The following is an 18639-nucleotide window of genomic DNA, read 5'->3' on the forward strand; positions in this document are numbered from 1 at the left end:
TCATTTGTTCTATGATCTGCGGTCGCTTCATTTCGTCAGGTCTAGTTTCGGCGAAGGCATAAGCCCGAAAAGACGAGGTCAGCTGACGACCTGAACAAACTGAATTAGCTGTTTTTTTTCTGGCTTAATCCAAGCATGTGAGACATCTTTACACGTGGATTGACCACCACAATCAAACCCCATAAAGAATGTTTGAGCCATTGAAATAATTCCATGGTGCATTTGTGCCATAATTCAGCTTCAAGTGGTTCCAACGAAATGACTCATCGTCTTGTCTCCAATCAAACACGTCTCTGCTCCATCGTCACCACAGGACACTGCCTGGACCCTGCGAACCTCTGGTCCGACACCAAGGAGTCTGGTGGCGAGGGCGAGGGCGAGGGCGAGCCGGCGGAGTCGGAGGCGGCCGAAGCGGTGACGGAGGGGACCCAGAGCTCCCTCGATGACGAGGGCACGCTGGGTAGTGACAGCGAGCACGTCCACGCTAACGGGATCCCCGGCACGCCCATTTCTGCCAGTTTCACTCCCTCGCTGCCTGATGACAGACTGTCTGTCTCCTCTAATGACACTCAGGTGAAGGGAAACAAAGCACTCTCTCTTTTTGTTTTTACATGTGAGCACAAATACTGAAAAATGTAAAAACAACAAAAGCAAATACCAAACAGTGAGCAAACACACTTGAGGTCCAGGAGTGAGTCCTGCAAGACAAATAACCCTTCTCTTTTTGGAGCTGTATTGAATAAGTCATTTGCTGTAGGGCATGTAACTTTTCTTTTTACAATATCAACACAAGTATGTATAGTGGGGCCTGTGTTATGTGATGGCCTTTATATACTTGCTGCCAGCAAGCACTCTTAAAAGATAAATATCGCTTTTAGCCATTGCTTTTATATCTATCTGGGATTGTCGGCTGGAGTCCACCCTGACTGCCGTATGATATCATACTTTGGTCAAAAATCGAATAGCTGCAGTGGCTGAGTCACAAGTTACTTAATTGAGGGGAACATTAATTAATGACAACATTTTCCTGGAATGTCTTTTCTAATCCGCCCCTCTCTCCTGCTTTATATGAAGGCTGCAATTATGTTTGATTGCACTCAAATCTAATCTCTCTAGAAACTTCTGGTCACACTGTTTCTCATAAGTAGAATGAAGGATGAGAGATTCGGGGGGGAAAGACGTGGTTGCTCACTGCAGCTTTTTTTCTTGCAGGAATCAGGAGCAGCGCCCGGGCAGCCACCAGGTGCTAAATTCTCCCACATCCTCCAGAAAGACGCCTTCCTGGTCTTTCGCTCACTCTGCAAGCTGTCGATGAAGCCACTGTCAGACGGACCACCTGATCCCAAGTAAGATGAACATCCATGGATTACCATATTATTATTCACCAACATGCCATAGTTGGTTTTGGTTATAAGTGGCTATAAATCTATCTGTCTGTCTTTCTGTTTGACTAGTTTTTCGCCCTGATAATTGATAACCATGGCTCCGATTTACCGTAGATGGTCTGAAGTGCATGGTGCAAGCATATTAAGGCATGTGCATCTCCAATTTTGCTGTTTACATGGCACATGACGTGTTTTGGGTGGAGTTTCACTTGTCATACCCTGTTAAAAGCCAGGTTTGCCTTTGTCTGGTACATTGTTTTTTAATTAGTGGTATGCAGGAAAGAAAGAAAGAGTTAAGGAACTTAAGAGAAATGTGCCAAAAGCACGTTTGGAGTGAAGAACAAGCACGTTGATGGTCGATGAGACAGAAGCTCACGAGATTCAAATGACACTTTGCTTCTTCGTATTTCGCCTCTCAGCCGAATCAACAATAGAACCATTTACTCATGACGGGCAGGAAGAGACAGAAGTCCAGTAGTAGATATGCGAGTCCTGTAACCTCAGCATGAAGGATTTACGCACAGGAAGAGGCTGCAGTCTCGACATCCAGCACAGCCAGAAAATACTGCACCTCGGACTTTAGACCAGGTTTTTGTTTGGTCAGTGGTGCGGTGGCTTTCTGCTGCTTCTGCTTGCACCTGACCACATCTCATTTTAAAACCAACACAGGTGCACTGGTGTGAAAATGACAACTTGCTGCTGCTGTTTGTGCCGCTTTAGTCAACGTCAGAAATTAATGAAGATAATTGCTAGTCCTATGTTTTGGAAATTTGCTGCTTAAATGGTTAAAAGGTACATGTTTTGAAATGTAAATATTGTTTTTTTCTTTTCTTATAGTAAAGTTTTTGGTATAATGACCAGATTAAACTCAAATTTAGGGATGCAGGTTTTATCCTGTGTGACTGTGTCAGTGTAAAAAGAGACATCAAATTAGAGTCGTGGTTTCAAATGAGTATTGATCCAGTGACAGTTGAAGCATTTTGATAAACGGGCATAAAGGAGACAGCGCTCCGTGTTTGCTCAACATTGTGTGAACCACTTCCTGTTTTCATGAGGCCCAGAATCTCTGATGTAATCGGGTTTTGCCATTGTTCCGTATTTCTCCTTTGCTCTGGTTTTGCCAAAATAGGAGCCTCTGATTGCCTCGTCCTGATAATGATGATACCTTTCGCTAAACGGGATTTCCTGCATCTGCTTTGTTAATAACTCAATTTACACCGGGGCTGCTGTGTGACTTATTTGATATTTGTTTGTTTACCCTCGTCTCAGTCTTGTCCATTTTTAATGTCATTTGGCAAAATGACATTTGACACGTGTGCGCGCCGTGCACACGCATGCATGTTTGCGTGTCCGACTAAATAAGGCCATGTCAATTACCTCAGCACTAATGTGCCGTGTCAATGCGGTGCCGGACGAAACCCTTTCATTGTTTTATAACAAGGCTACTCTTCCTGTTTTGCTCTCTTCAGGCTGGTCAATTTGAAAAGATAAATCCCGGTTTATGCAGGAAACATTGTAGAGAAATGCCACATCTCAGCAAATAAAGTAGCTGGAAGTGTTTCTTCTTCTTCTTCTTCTTCTTTTAAGCTCCACTTTCTTTGTGTCTGTTTCCTGCTGGTGCAGCAAAAACAGTTCAGTCAAGCTGGCGCCCGACACTCGGGAGAGCTTTGATTTAGATGTGCCAGTGTCTCTCTTAAAGGCAGCGGAAGATTTCTGCTCTCTGGTGGAGCGATAAAGCACCTCATGGTCTGCACTGCTGCAGCTTCTTTGTTGGAAGAACATATCATTTCATTTATAAATACTTGGTTTTATTTTCCGCTAATGAGTGAAAAACAGCAGTCGGCTTCATTCTCATAGAGTTAGGGAATAATCAAGTGGAGCCAAAAGAGCTGCAATCGAAAAATCTACACAGTCTTTGCTCGGCGTGCTTCAATCTCATCAGCATCTCTGTCAATATCTGACTTTGTTATGATAATCTTCTGATCTACACACCAGCAGGTTCCTTTTCTTTTTGGAGCTAGTAAAAGCAAAAAAAAAAAAACTTCCTCTCGCGTCAGATCATTTTGCTGAAATGCTGCCTGAACGTTCCTCAGGTCCCACGAGCTGCGGTCGAAGGTCCTGTCCCTGCAGCTGCTGCTGTCCATCCTGCAGAACGCCGGGCCCATCTTCAAGACCAACGAGATGTTCATCAACGCCATCAAGCAGTACCTGTGCGTGGCCCTGTCCAAGAACGGCGTCTCCTCTGTGCCCGAGGTGTTCGAGCTGTCGCTGTCCATTTTCCTCACGCTGCTCTCCCACTTCAAGACGCACCTGAAGATGCAAATTGAGGTAAAGTTTTTTTTCCAGGAAATGAGTTTTAGAAAACAATGCTCTGCTCACACTCTTTGCATTAGACTGGGTGACATTAAACTTTTCAGGCCTCACTGGAAAAGGTATCACCTGCTCCTCCTCCTATTTCTTTCTCTCTCTCTTTCTTTCTGTTTTCCTGTCTCTCTTTCTTTCACATTTTTTTCCCTGCTCTGTTTGTATTCCGAGACCATATGCAGGGAAAAACCTGACGATCTAGTCGGCCAAGTGCACTAACTGTATTTCTATCACCACCCACCCACCACTGCTTGGCAGAAAGCAGCAGATTCACGCCGTGGCAGGTGACAGTCTTTGCGGGGAACGCTCCTGCAAACTGTTGATTACTCATCATCGCAGCAGTATTTATTCAATTTGTAGGTTATTATCTCCGTGTCGGTCTTCTCTCTGTTTTCCTCCCATATTTCCCTGCTGGAAAAGACCTCAATTATTCTAATAATGACATGCTGACACAAGTGATACACAGGCGATGTAGACGGATAAAATCGGTCCGTTTTCTTCTCCCTGTTCACTTTATTTATTCTGTTGTCTTCAGTTGCCTCAAAGTCGAACCGACATTCACCTGCGACATTAACAGCGCTCGCAGAAGTAGATCTTACGTGGGCCGTGTTTGTGATGTTGTTGTTGTTGTTGTTGTTGTCGTCGGTCTCTGTGTGCAGGTTTTTTTCAAGGAGATTTTCCTGTACATTCTTGAAACGTCCACAAGCTCCTATGACCACAAGTGGATGGTCATACAAACCCTCACCAGAATATGTGCAGGTTAGTGTGAATGTTTATTTAATTGATTAACAATCGCCCACAGTATAATTACCTATAATTAAACAATCCCATTTGTCAGGTATGTGCTACAGAGCCGTAAATTGTCCGTGTGTTTGTGTCCTGGAGTCTCATCTGTGTCCCGTCCGTCTCTCTGTCAGATGCCCAGAGTGTGGTGGACATCTACGTGAACTATGACTGTGACTTGAACGCTGCTAACATATTCGAGCGCCTCGTCAACGACCTCTCGAAGATCGCGCAGGGTCGCGGCGGCCACGAGCTCGGCACGACACCGCTGCAGGTGACGCCGTTATTTTCGGTGTTTTTCTTACATGTCTTATGTGGTGGTTGCCTTTATTTTAAGATGTTTGTTGTCTTTTTTGTTGTCTCTTAAGATGTTTGTTGTCAATGTCTTTTGTTGTAATCCGTGATCATTTCTGACCAATTTTAGGAGCTGACCCTGCGAAAGAAGGGCCTTGAGTGTCTAGTGTCCATCCTGAAGTGTATGGTTGAGTGGAGCAAGGACCAATACGTCAACCCCAACTCCCAGACGAGCCTCGGTGAGACACGGATGCTTCATGACTGTAATTTATCTGTCTTATTTGTTTGTCTTCTAGTTTAGTTCATACCCAGAGGGAATAGCGACGTATAGAATCATCTTTTTCTGTTTAAAGTGCTTGTCCCGTTCCTCTGAATTGAAATCATCATCCCCTGTGGCGCGTTTGAAGAGGGCCTGGTCAGAAATGGAGACATTTAACTGTATTCTATGTTATTTTTATTGTCAGCACTTGATTCAGATATCACACACACAGACATAAAAACCTCCAGCTGCTGACGCTGCCAAGGTTATAGCTACTTTTCCTCTGGTCAGTCATGTCTTTGGCTTGGTTTCATCCCTGAGGTTAATTGGATTTACTTATAAAGCGCACATCCATCATCCCAGCTGCAGTTCAGACCTGGGATTGACAGTGTGTTGACGTTCATCGGGGGGAAGGCTGTGAAAGCTATGAAAGAGAGAATGTGAGATGATGCCCAGCGCAGACGGGTTAATCCAGGAGCGATACTCCAGGCTGAAAGTGTGTTGAATCGCCTTTTTCCGACAGTATTTCTTGTGTGTTTTAGCCCCCGGGTATTCTGCACACCAGATAAATTCTGTTGTTTGCCGAAGGTGGAGCTCAAACTTGAGAGAAAAGTTGCAAACTTTGTGAGGAGGCTAAGTGGAGGACACGGGCCGACCTCAGGCTAAGCTGCTGTTTACTAACAGGGGACATTTTCATGTCAACACACGCGACATCTCATGAGTTATTGAAGCCAGTTTTACAGCTTTGAAGTGCATACATGTTCTCACGTAACAAACAAGTCTTTATTAGTGCGCGACAAACGTCTCGACCACTTCACTTTGTCCTTGGGGATTTGAGACCCTTATATTTATCATTTCTTATCAGAAAAACACTTCACATTCACCTTCTTCTTCTCGTTCTTTGTGTCATTTTTTTTTCTTTCTTTGAATTGATGATGTCTAAGCAAAAGCAGGTAACATGGATCGTGATTGGAGTTGTTTACTTATGTCCTGTCGTGTCTGTAGCACGAGGCCGTTTTGTGTTACTTTACATTATATAACCCGTGTGGTTTCTATGGTGACGTAGTTTTGTTTTCCCATAGATTGTAGCCATGTTTGGATTCACTTAAACTAATGGGTAATGGTGTGAACTTAACGGGTGAAAATGAAACTGAAGGTTATTTAGTTTCCGCCCCAGTACACAACATAAGCTTTCGGTTCATTTACACTCCCCCCCTCCCTCCCTCCCCTCCTTTATTCCTCCACCTTTCCCCATCTGTACTCTGTAAGCCTGAGAATAGGAGGCGCCCTGCCAGCTCACATTACTGTGGCAGTGTCCTGAATGTTTTAAAGAGTTTCCAGTGGGTAATCAGACGTCAGGGTTACCGCGTGGACACACTCCAGTAGCAGCAGATCCCTGAACTCGTCCCTGCAGGCTTAAGAAATTCGCCAGCCTCTAAGTTCTGGCTTCTCCCTCTTCGATACCCTTGAGCTTTTTTAGATAATCCACCTTTTTTTATAATATCCTCCCCTCCTGTCTTGCCTCGCACCTGCTCTGTGAATACGTGTGTGTGTGAGCAGCAGCAGCAGCAGTGTGTGTGCGCCTGCCCTTCCTGCCAACAACAATCATTAACAAGGCCTCGGGGTGGTTTGATCCATGCTGCAGTTTCCCCTTTCAATTACTCCTGCAATTCTAGCTGTAAAGTAGCTCATTTCTTAAGCTCCCAGTCTTGAGTTTGTACCAGCAGGGGATTTGCTTCCAACCGCCAAAAAAAATAGAAGTTCTTTGTTTATTTTGACTCGTCTGTCATCCGTGTGTTTTATTTATTTATTTATTTTTTTACTCCTCAGGCCAAGAGAAACCGTCGGAGCAGGAAAGCACAGAGACCAAAGCCCCTGAAACCATAAATCGTTATGGCAGCATTAACTCGCTGGACTCCACAGCCTCATCTGGCATTGGGAGCTACAGCACCCAAATGTCGGGTACCGACAACCCCGAGCAGTTCGAGGTCCTCAAGCAGCAGAAGGAGATCATCGAGCAGGGAATTGACCTGTAGGGTTCACTACTCATGCATTTTTATTTTGTTTGTTTGTTTTTATATTGTGGTCCTGCCTTGGCTCACTTTAAGTTTTATTCAACAGGTTTAACAAGAAACCAAAGAGGGGAATCCAGTACCTACAGGAGCAAGGCATGCTGGGTACAACCCCAGAGGACCTTGCGCAGTTCTTGCACCAAGAAGAAAGGCTTGATTCGGTAAGGATCCGGCCTCGGATCCAGCACCACAACACATCACATTTACAACTCAGCAAGTCTGCCCCCCACGACTGCACACATAAACATGCAGCCTTGTCGATATGATGCATTCTAAATCCAAAGACATGGTCCGCATCAAACCGAACTGCAGAAATCGTTTTTGAAAAACAACGAATGGCAGACAGATGGCATAATAATAAACTTTAAATTGAATTTGTCACTCAGGTTATTTTTGAGTTATTACGGGTACAACTGCTCCCTTGATATTGTCGTGACAGCGTTTTCTTTTCACCTCATCGTATCATATCATGTCTTTGTCTGAAATCTGAGTAAACAAACAAATCGTGCTCATCGTCGTCTGAACCTTTAATGGACATGAGCCTCGTTCAACTTCGGCATCTTTATTGGGTTTACCCTCATAAGTCCCATCTCGACACAAACTCTCCCGTGCCGCGTGTCACTTACACAAACCGCACAGAAGCTGCAGAGTAATCTAATGTCTGTCCACGGATATTAAACAGCCACTCTGACCCCGAGTTCTGGATACACGGTAGATACAGTTACAGAGTAAAAATATCAATTGTGCACAGCGGTAATCAGCCTTTCATAGTGTTAATTACATGTGGCAGGTACCGTTGTTTCCTTACACGCGTGTATCGTATCTGTAGTTACCAGATGGTCCTGCTGTTAGAGCAGAAAGAGGAATAAATACACTGGACACAAAATAAGCAGCCGTACTGCAGTGTGGACATTGGTTTCCTCCTGCGTTTTCAGAGAGACAAATGTTTGTATGTTCCTCTGCAGCGTGCGAGACACGACTGACCTCTGCCTTTGACTCTCTCTTAGACCCAAGTGGGAGAGTTCCTCGGCGATAATGACCGCTTCAACAAAGAGGTGATGTACGCCTACGTGGATCAAATGGACTTCCTCGGCAAAGACTTTGTCTCCGCGCTGAGGACGTTCTTGGAGGGCTTCCGGCTCCCCGGGGAGGCGCAGAAGATTGACCGGCTCATGGAGAAATTCGCAGCGAGATACCTGGAGTGCAATCAGGGGTGAGTGTACTGTAGACCCTCTGGCGGAAAAGAATCCAGACTGTGGAAAAGTGCTGAATATGATTTTGGCCGGCCTCGCACACTGCACAACGTGCCGTTAAATGAATCTCCAATCTCTCTTTGCCTTCCCCTCGCTGCAAATATCCAGCCAAACGCTGTTTGCCAGCGCTGACACCGCGTACGTCCTTGCCTACTCGATCATTATGTTGACAACAGACCTTCACAGTCCTCAGGTAAGTGCTCCGCCTGAACAAGACGGAAGCCTTTTGACAGCAGTTGTCTCAATAAATCTCACAGCTCTTGAACACACACACATCTTTGTTGTCCATAAAGGTGAAGAATAAAATGACAAAAGAGCAATACATCAAGATGAACCGCGGCATCAACGACAGCAAAGACCTGCCCGAGGAGAATCTCTCGGCCATCTACGACGAGATCGCGGGGAAAAAGATCGCCATGAAGGAGACGAAAGAGCTCACGATGAAATCCAACAAGCAGAGTGAGTGTCGTAAATGTTCATGAAACGTTCCAGATGTTATCCAGAGGCAGATGTCGCAGGCACTGTCGATGAGTCTAAAGTACACTGATTAGATTGTGGAGAAATATTAAGAAATCCCTATGAAAATGTACAACAGATATGTATCTATATATATATCTGTATATATATACACAACAGTGTTCGAACGTGTAACGCGTGACTCTCCGCCCGCCTCTGGTTCTCGCTCAGGTGTGGCCAGCGAGAAGCAGAGGCGTCTGCTGTACAACGTGGAGATGGAGCAGATGGCCAAGACGGCCAAAGCCCTAATGGAGGCCGTCAGCCACGTCCAGGCTCCCTTCACCAGCGCCACACATCTGGAGCACGTCAGGCCCATGTTTAAGGTAACGCAAGCGGACACTAAAAGGATTTGGGAACATTAGTGAGCTCACCTTGAAAAGGTGATTGAGACCATTCCCATTGCCAGTGGTGTGTTTTTTGTAACCTTAACGGACCTTTTCATATTCAATTGATGAAATGAAAAAGACTTGTAAAAAGTGAAGGTTCACGACAAGTAGTCATAGCTATTTACACGCTAATAACCAGGAAATGTGCATCTTAGGGACTTGTAATACCAAACCAGAGCGCATTGCAGATGAAATGCCAGTTAAACCCTGAAACAGGTTTCTTGAGCGGTGGGAACGAGGTACCAGATGCTCTGTGAGACACATTTTGCCATTATTGTTCCTCAGCTGGCATGGACGCCCTTCCTGGCCGCCTTCAGCGTGGGTCTCCAGGACTGCGACGACACCGAGGTGGCCTCTCTCTGCCTGGAAGGCATCCGCTGTGCCATCAGGATAGCGTGCATCTTCTCCATCCAGGTAACCGCCCATCACCGCCGGGTTCGATGACGCGCGTGCTCCTGCAGTGGCCTGCGGCGTCTCTGACACAATGCCTCCTTGTGCTTTTTGGCAACAGCTGGAGAGGGACGCGTACGTCCAGGCCCTGGCGAGGTTCACCCTGCTCACGGCCAGCTCTGGCATCGCGGAAATGAAGCAGAAGAACATCGACACCATCAAGACCCTCATCACTGTGGCCCACACGGACGGCAACTACCTGGGCAACTCCTGGCATGAAGTATGATGTTTTTATCCCTCTTAATAACGAAACTCTCTCCTATTTTTACCTCATATCGTTATTCCTTATTCATGCTATGAGTTACAGCAAATAGAATATCCTCTATTTTTTTATCCAAATAACACAGCAACACGTTTAAATTGCATTTATCCAATCAGGAAAACAACAACGCTGCTGTTCTCTCACTACAGTAGAATCTGTAGTCCCTCATTTCTCACATTCTGTCCCCGGTTTGCACACACTGTGTTTCTAAATATATATATATATATCTCTCTCTCCTCTCAGATCATGAAGTGCATCAGTCAGTTGGAGCTGGCTCAGCTGATCGGCACGGGCGTGAAGGCGCGCTACATCTCAGGGACGGTGCGGGGCAGAGAGGGCTTTCTGGCAAGCACCAAGGAGCAGAGCAGCGACGAGTACCTCGGTTTAGGCGAGTTCATCTGTCCAAACTCCATCCGACAATGAAAATTGTAAAACAAGAATGGAAGTAATTCTGTTCCTTAAATCCTTCGCCCCGTAGTTGGAGGCACAGTGGACCGTAAGCAGATCGCCAGCATTCAGGAATCCATCGGCGAGACGAGCTCGCAGAGTGTGGTGGTAGCTGTCGACAGGTACCGGAATATAATTCGTTTACAAGGCATTTTATTGTGGCAGACACGATTCCTTAAGACGACAAATCCCAGTAACGCGTCACTGGAGCACATTCAAAGGCAGTTCAGTATGTAATGGTCATACAGGCTGTGTATTAAGGACAGATAATGTCATCAGGTTCTGTTTTTTTTTGGTTGACGTGCAGATTTTATTTATCGCTGTCGTGTTTTCTCTTCTGCTTCAGGATATTCACGGGCTCCACCAGACTGGATGGTAACGCAATAGGTGAGTCTTTTTGTCTTGTCTTATGCTTTCTCCTCTAAGGACAGGAACACTGTGGCTATTTTTGAGGTTGTGGTTATGTTTTCTTTACTCATTACCGACGTCTTCTCTCTCTCTCTCGCTCTTGTTTGTCAGTTGATTTTGTGCGCTGGCTGTGCGCCGTGTCCATGGATGAGCTGGCCTCGCCCACGCACCCGCGAATGTTCAGCCTGCAGAAGATAGTGGAGATCTCCTACTACAACATGGGCCGCATCAGGCTGCAGTGGTCCAGGATCTGGGAGGTGATCGGAGACCATTTCAACAAGGTGACTGTGGAAGAAGAAGAGTTTCCTGAAAACAAAGTGAAAACTCACTGTTTAAATATGTAGGAGAAACTGTAGTGGTGTTTAAGTGACACGAAAACACAGAGTCAGTGTTTGGTTTGTCCTTATTGGGCTAAAAGGAGCTTTTTAAAAGTTCCGTATGTAAACCTCTGACATCTGATGGTGAGACTGCACATTGTGACAAGACAGGATGTCGTTCTTTTTCGTTTTCCGGCTGCATTTCCCACAAGATGGTGGCTTTCATAAAGCAAGGCCCAAAGAAAACCAAATCTTTAAATTTAAAAGTACTTACACAGTATACATCGTATGTCCTGGATAAAAGGTTTCCTCCTCTCCCACCTGCTGTTTTGCAGCATGATTCTAGTCACTGATAATCACAGGCCTGTCGCCAAAAAAGCTTTCTCGCATTCTGGTATTCAAGGACCTGTTTTCACCGTGGCTTGGTTACTTACTAAATAACTGCAAATGGGGTTTGATCCGTGTGTGTGTGTGTGTGTGTAAACAACACTCAAATCCCCAGAAGTCCTTTTTTCATCATTTTTGCAAAGTGGAGTAAATAATTTTTACCTTGAGGCTTGAGGTGTGTTAGTTTTTAGGTATGCTGCATGTGAAAGAGTTTAAAAAAAAAAAGAAGAAGAAGAAGGAGTAATTGGTGTGCTGTTAGTGAGACAGCGTGCTTTTCTCTGTTCTTATCAGGTTGGCTGTAATTCCAATGAAGACGTGGCCATCTTTGCCGTGGACTCTCTCAGGCAACTGTCCATGAAGTTTTTGGAGAAGGGCGAGCTGGCCAACTTCAGGTTCCAGAAAGACTTCCTGAGGCCTTTTGAGCACATCATGAAGAAGAACAGGTACAACAACAAAAAAAAACAACTGCACTTATCTGTTATTACGCACTAATTGCGGCGATCAGAGGCTGTGGTGCTAACCCAGAGTCTGTGTTGTGAGTGGTCCGTGTTCCGGGGCTGCAGACGCTCACTGGCCTTAAGTCACACGTCTCCTCCTGCAGCTCCCTCCCTCCCTCCCTCCACTGTTATTCCGTCTGTCTCTTTTATTGCGGTGAGTAAGCATATTGTCTGCTGGCCCGCTGCAGTGTCATGTCCTATCTCAATTCATATCTGTTTTTGAACGTCATTTCAACAGCGACCGTTTTTTTAAAGTGAGTGTGATTTAGCTCTGGTAATTATCCGTGTGCCGCGTGGCGGTGGAAGTCAAGCTGTTTTTACCGCACCGTACTTTTCATTGATGTGAAAGAGTAGCAGTGCAAATATAAATCCACCCACACACTGAACAGACTGAGAGCTCAAACAAGAGGGATGATGGCAGGCAGCCATGTAAACCCTGCAGCGCTGTGTGTCCATTAGACTCTCTCTCTCATACCGGTCTCCACTCTCTCTCTCTCTCTGTGTGTGTGTGTGTGTGTGTGTGTGTGTGTGTGTTGTAACAGTAAGTGGAGGCAAAGCGTTTTCTCTCATTCATAACCAGCGAGCAATTAGGAATGCTCTTCACTATGGCAACAGTCGCCCGTGCCAAGACTCGCCAATGACGTTTGTGCCTGAAGATGGAAGTGAGGGTGGTATCAAGAGCTTTTAAAGCTAATTGACATGAATGGAGAGACGTCTTTACTTTCTTCTTATAAGGGCCCCCGAGCGCAAACGCCAGGGGCCGAAACAGCAGATTATTATTATCATTATTCCCGTGGTTAACGTGCATAAAAAAAGTCTTGAAGCTTCGCACGGAGGTCAGGTCTGTGGAAAACACAATGTCGGCATAGTGCCGGAACCCCTAAGGTGAAACATGGATGGATCAAGCCAAAATTAAGTTGCACCGGATTTTATGAAACTTGGTGGGAACCTTTTTGAGCCCAAGACGAACAAAAAAGTCAATCGGAAGCCGGCCATTTTGAATTTGACAGGAAAGAAACAGGAAGTGCCGCTGTAACTTGGCCGTACATCGACCGATCTGCTCAAAACTACATATGTGAGACCAGGGGTGTGCAGCGTGAGCACTGCTGCATGTGCATGCCATGACCTGTACACAGGAAGTAGGTCTTTGGAACTTGCTTCATAAATGAACACGCTGGTGTAAAAAGGTCAGCGAGCAGCTGCACTCCCCGACTTGCGTGGGAGAACTTTCTTATTCATTCTTCCCTTCTCCTCTACCTCCGTCTTCCTTAAACCCTCGACTTCTCTCTTTCCATCCATCCATTCTTGTCTGTCTGTGTCTCTCTCCAAGGTCTCCCACCATCAGAGACATGGTCGTGCGCTGTATCGCCCAGATGGTCAACTCCCAGGCGGCGAACATCCGCTCGGGCTGGAAGAACATCTTCTCCGTCTTCCACCTGGCTGCGTCGGACCAGGACGAGAGCATCGTGGAGCTGGCTTTTCAGACCACCGGCCACATCGTCAGTAAGTCCCACAAACGCTACAACCTCCCAGGTTCACATTCATAATCTGATCTGACACCTTAAAGTCCTGCTCTTTCTTTCTTTCGATCTTTTTTTTATCTATTTCACCCTAATCTCCCTCATATCTCCCCCCCCCATCTCCCAGCGAATGTATTTGAAAAGCACTTTGCGGCCACCATCGACTCCTTCCAGGATGCTGTTAAGTGTCTGTCAGAGTTCGCCTGCAACGCCTCCTTCCCAGACACCAGCATGGAAGCCATCCGCCTCATCCGACACTGCGCCAAATACGTCTCAGAGAGGCCACAGGTCGGTATCCCGCCAGGTTATCTCCTTTTCCTGCCACCATAAACAATTATATACGTCAATATAGAAAAGAATACAATCACAAATGTCTACAAAGTCGGTATCTGCAAGAAGAAATAAGAGGTGAACAATTACGTAGATTATTTTAATAACAGTGATGCCTTGTTTCCAGTGTGATATATTCCACTTGGTTATTTCTCAGTTCAAATTTGGCTCGCGTTTAGTGATCATTAATCACGAGGAGGGAAGCAAACTGCAGCCAGGAGCCGCATCTATAATAGGATCAATAATAAAAACGGATGATGAAGCTTTTATCCAACAGAATAGTCCATTTTGTGCTGGTTTTGCTAAAAACGACTGCGAGTTCCTGTTGTGTCTGTGCCTCAACATCAAAAACGTGCCACGTGCGAAAGAAGATGGGTGCAAAAAGGGTGAATTCTTGCCTCGTGTCTTCCGTGTCAGGCTTTCAAAGACTACACCAGTGACGACATGAATGTAGCGCCCGAGGACCGCGTGTGGGTGCGAGGCTGGTTCCCCATTCTCTTCGAGCTCTCCTGCATCATCAACAGGTGTAAGCTGGACGTCAGGACGAGGTAGGGCGAGCGTCACCTCCGGCTCGTTGTTTTAGGGTGTGGCTGAAAGTAAACCAACTGTACTGTCTGTGTGTGTCTGTCTGTGTGTGTGTGTGTGTGTGCGCGCTCTTTCCAGGGGCCTGACGGTGATGTTTGAAGTCATGAAAACCTACGGTCACACCTTTGAGAAGCACTGGTGGCAAGATCTGTTCCGAATCGTCTTCAGGATCTTTGACAACATGAAGCTGCCCGAGCAGCAGACTGAGGTGAATGTTGTCGGTTTCATCAGATATCACAATATGAACCTTTAGTCTTTCACTGACATCGTGTTAAACCTCTCCCCCCCTCCCCCCCTCCCCCCTCTCCCCTCTCGCATGACAGAAAGCGGAGTGGATGACGACCACCTGCAACCATGCACTTTATGCCATCTGTGATGTCTTCACCCAATACTTTGAGTCCCTCAGTGACGTCCTGCTGGACGACATTCTGGCTCAGCTCTACTGGTGTGTGCAGCAAGGTGAGCAACCTCATATTATTACTGTCTTCCTATTTCTTTTTGACTTAAATGCAAGCGTATTATAATCTTAAATTCCCGAATCTAGGGCTAATTAGATCAGATCTATACGTCTTATCTCTTGTTGTAAAATAATCTCTCTCTCTCTCCTCTCCTCTGCGTCTGCTAGATAATGAGCAGCTCGCTCGTTCGGGCACCAACTGTCTAGAGAACGTGGTGATCCTGAACGGGGAGAAGTTTTCCCCCGAGACGTGGGACAAGATCTGTAACTGCATGCTGGACATCTTCAAGACCACCATCCCGCACTCGTGAGTTTAACGGCAGCCGCTGGGAAACGGAACAATAAGGAAAAACTCGAGGATAAACTGGATGGAATTGTACAAGAAGAAAATCCAATTTAATATCAGTTTTACGACATATTTCCTATGGATTTCTTATCTAATGTGTGATTTTTTAAGTCAAACAAAACGGATATTTCTAAGGAAGAAGAGACGATGATGAATAGATGCCGTGATTGAGGCGTTGTATGATCTGGTGTGGATGATTTCCTCGTATGGAGGGTTGTTTGTCCTCCCGTGAGTGAAGTTATTTATTGTTTTACTGAGTCAATGCTTTTGCCTGTTTTTCCAGGCTGTTGACATGGAGACCAGAAGGAGAACACTCGACAACACAGAGCCTGTCAGACAAACACTCGGTGAGCAAATGCTTCTTTTTCTGTCTTATGAATATGTATGAATATGAATTACTTTTCTTTTATTTGCATATGTCCTTTTTTTTTTTTTTTTTGGTCACTTACAACAATGTTTCTTTGTGAATTCCTTCTACATTCCGTCTTTTGCACGATGTATATTTGATCGCTTCTTTTTACTCTCTTTTTTAAAGGACTCTGTTTCCCAGAAGTCCGTGGACATCCAGTCGCGCTCCGACGACCAACATTCCATCAGCAGCGCTGACAGAGTCGCCGCCGAGAACCGCTGGCAGAGTCCGTACAGCACGGCCTCAGGCGCGTACGAGGACAACTCCCGGAGCAGGACCCCTTCAAGTACGCGCTTTAGATGTGTTCAAATGTCACGGTGCTGATAGTCTTATGTGTGCTCGGGAAGGTTTTTGATGAAATTATCCCGGGATTGTTACAGAGGCGGTCATGATGAGAGCTGTGAAGGTTCAAAAGCCTCCTGTATTATCTCCTTTAGTCTAGGACACACTGTGCCAAGGAAAGGAAAGGAAAGGAAAGGAATAAAATACTTCGACTGCTGATGTTTTGTGTTGGTGATGTAACCTCGGACGGACGTTTCCTCCACAGAAATCCAGGAGCAGCGTCTGTTCTCGGCCTTGCTGATCAAGTGCGTCGTGCAGCTGGAGCTCATCCAGACGATCGATAACATCGTGTTTTTTCCTGCCACCAGTAAGAAGGAGGACGCCGAGAACTTTGCTGCCGCTCAGGTAACAGACAGCCGCTTTGGTGCTTCCACCTCAGTGCGACTGTCCGCCCTGGGAGAAGGATCCCTCCTCTGTGGCTCGTCCTGAGCTTTCACTTTGTGTGAACTGTGTGTGTGTGTGACGTTTGGGCTGTATAAATAAATGTGGACTCCACGTCTCTCCCTCTCTGAAGCGGGACGCCGCGTGTGCCGCAGACGTCCCCGTGGAGAAGCAGGACCAGGGCATGTATCGCTACCTGACCTCTGAGCAGCTCCTCAAGCTGCTCGACTGCCTGCTGGAGTCGCACCACTTTGCGAAAGCGTTCAACTCCAACAACGAGCAGAGGACTCTACTGTGGAAAGCAGGTAGGGCAGCAACAGTGCGGCGTATGTAAAACAGCGGGTTGCACTCGTGCGTGTGTTTTTCCACTAATGTGTGCATGTTTTACTTTTTATTCGTTTTCTATTGAAGGTTTTAAAGGGAAGTCAAAACCCAACCTGTTGAAGCAGGAGACCAGCAGTTTGGCCTGTGGCCTGCGAATCCTGTTCCGCATGTACATGGACGAGAGCCGCCGCGACGCCTGGGCGGAGGTGCAGAGACGACTTCTCAAGTAAGAAAGGAAAACGGAGGTTTCACACACGTTACGTTCTCAAAAACATCTTTTTTGTTTGAGAGTATAGGCAGAAACAGAGCCGTGTTGTTGTAGCGTGACGCACACACACTCACTCTCTCACTCTCTCTGCTTCCGTCGATGCGGCCCAATTGTTCTGACCCTCGTTATTGTAGTTTACCTTCACTCTTTGACCCCAGCTGCTCACATTATCATTTGTCTCTCGGCAGCACCGCCACAGTAGCAGCACTGAGTGTTGTGAACTGCTGATCTTCAGCGAAATGGTCTCTGTTGTTTCCGCAGCATGTTATTTTTACCAACTCATCGTCGTTTTAATGATCCACTGGAGCAACGTGCGCTCAGTCACAGCTGGAACGGGGACGTTTATTGTTTCAAAACATCCTTTCATATTGTTTTAGTTTCTAGTTAGTGACACATTGGCAGATTCAGTCGGCGTCATAGCGGCGACATCTTGATATTAGCTCGTAGTAATTGCTGTTTTTTGTGTGAGTGCGTGTGTAAATGGATATTTTTATCCGAGTGGAAGGGATTGTTTTCCGTCTGACTTTCAACAGTGTGCCGTAGCCGTAGCTGTAGCATGCAAGCACAGCACACACACACATCCACAGATCTTTTGACTGTTCTGTCGTCACGGCGTCTTTATTCAGCGCCTCACAGAGAGCCGTCGCTCGGTTCCTCTCGCTGCTGCTGCTGCTGCTGCTGACTCACTCTGATATCAATAATGATGTCAAGATAAAGTGGAACGATCGCCTGCCTCTTCTGTTAGAGAGAGGAGCAGGAAGAGGAGGAGGAGGAGCGGCAGTGTCGGCATGAGGGAGGCTCATCAAACCTAATTCATGCAGACACTGTTACATGTCATCATGGCTGTGTTTTCTATGTTCCTTCCCTCTTTCACAAAGAAAAACACCCTTGTTTACGAGTGGAAACTTATTTACATACATGTCTGACGGGTAAAAACAGATGTACAGTAAGAAACAGTCAAAGATCCTAGTAGTAGTACTAGAAGAGTACTAGTGATTGAACAGAAAAAAGAAATAAGCCCCTGAAATATGCTAAATAAATGAATATATAAGAGAGTAAAAAGTGCCAAGTGCTAAAACAAATTAAAGGTGAAATGTATAAATAAAAAGTGGTGTCTTTAATATAATGTCATTTTTGACCGAATGTAGTAATCTCGGTTTTCTGTGTGTGTGTGTTGTAGTGTGTGCAGTGAGGCCGTGGCGTATTTCCTGACTCTGACCTCAGAGAGTCACAGAGAAGCCTGGACCAACCTGCTGCTGCTCTTCCTCACCAAGGTGCTAAAGATCAGCGACGACAGGGTAAGGAGCTGAAAAAATGCTGCGTGCACACATAGCACATAATATTCACAAGCATGTACAATGTCCAAAAATAGCAAAGAGACAGAGGTGCGATTTATTTATATAAAATGAGCAGAAAATGTCTCGGTAGTAGGTGGTTTGTGTGATGTCATAAATACACTTCATGAAGAGGGGGAAATTTGTTTGTCTGGAGTCTTTTAACCCTTTATTTAACACCTAAGCCTCAATATATATTTTTTTTTTTTTTTGCTATTTTAACCATAAAAGAGCCAGAAAATGTGTTTTTGCCCATTTTTTCA

General features: G+C 45.8%; 1 protein-coding gene across 6 annotated transcripts in view; it reads left to right on the forward strand.

Annotated features, from left to right (window-relative positions):
- The window catches only part of arfgef1 (ADP-ribosylation factor guanine nucleotide-exchange factor 1 (brefeldin A-inhibited)), a 45204-nt gene that overhangs the window by 24627 nt on the left and 1938 nt on the right, over positions 1-18639 (forward strand). For 2 of the 6 annotated variants that reach the window (XM_058647310.1, XM_058647490.1), the window contains 31 exons: positions 239-573; positions 1213-1346; positions 3479-3713; positions 4409-4508; positions 4667-4806; positions 4957-5089; positions 6916-7117; positions 7207-7318; positions 8165-8370; positions 8519-8603; positions 8704-8869; positions 9098-9249; positions 9598-9726; positions 9824-9982; positions 10268-10412; positions 10503-10593; positions 10818-10858; positions 10991-11160; positions 11875-12026; positions 13411-13583; positions 13728-13888; positions 14348-14478; positions 14594-14723; positions 14839-14974; positions 15141-15279; positions 15602-15665; positions 15854-16013; positions 16275-16414; positions 16584-16755; positions 16862-17000; positions 18223-18340. In XM_058647310.1, coding sequence (XP_058503293.1) covers positions 239-573; positions 1213-1346; positions 3479-3713; positions 4409-4508; positions 4667-4806; positions 4957-5089; positions 6916-7117; positions 7207-7318; positions 8165-8370; positions 8519-8603; positions 8704-8869; positions 9098-9249; positions 9598-9726; positions 9824-9982; positions 10268-10412; positions 10503-10593; positions 10818-10858; positions 10991-11160; positions 11875-12026; positions 13411-13583; positions 13728-13888; positions 14348-14478; positions 14594-14723; positions 14839-14974; positions 15141-15279; positions 15602-15665; positions 15854-16013; positions 16275-16414; positions 16584-16755; positions 16862-17000; positions 18223-18340 — 4550 coding nt within the window. The remainder of the gene's footprint in view (positions 1-238; positions 574-1212; positions 1347-3478; positions 3714-4408; positions 4509-4666; positions 4807-4956; positions 5090-6915; positions 7118-7206; positions 7319-8164; positions 8371-8518; positions 8604-8703; positions 8870-9097; positions 9250-9597; positions 9727-9823; positions 9983-10267; positions 10413-10502; positions 10594-10817; positions 10859-10990; positions 11161-11874; positions 12027-13410; positions 13584-13727; positions 13889-14347; positions 14479-14593; positions 14724-14838; positions 14975-15140; positions 15280-15601; positions 15666-15853; positions 16014-16274; positions 16415-16583; positions 16756-16861; positions 17001-18222; positions 18341-18639) is intronic. The other 4 variants (XM_058647401.1, XM_058647752.1, XM_058647570.1 and 1 more) reach the window with 3 other exon arrangements.

The sequence above is a fragment of the Solea solea genome, chromosome 1 (genome assembly GCF_958295425.1).
Source record: "Solea solea chromosome 1, fSolSol10.1, whole genome shotgun sequence".
In the NCBI taxonomy this organism is placed as follows: Eukaryota; Metazoa; Chordata; class Actinopteri; order Pleuronectiformes; family Soleidae; genus Solea; species Solea solea.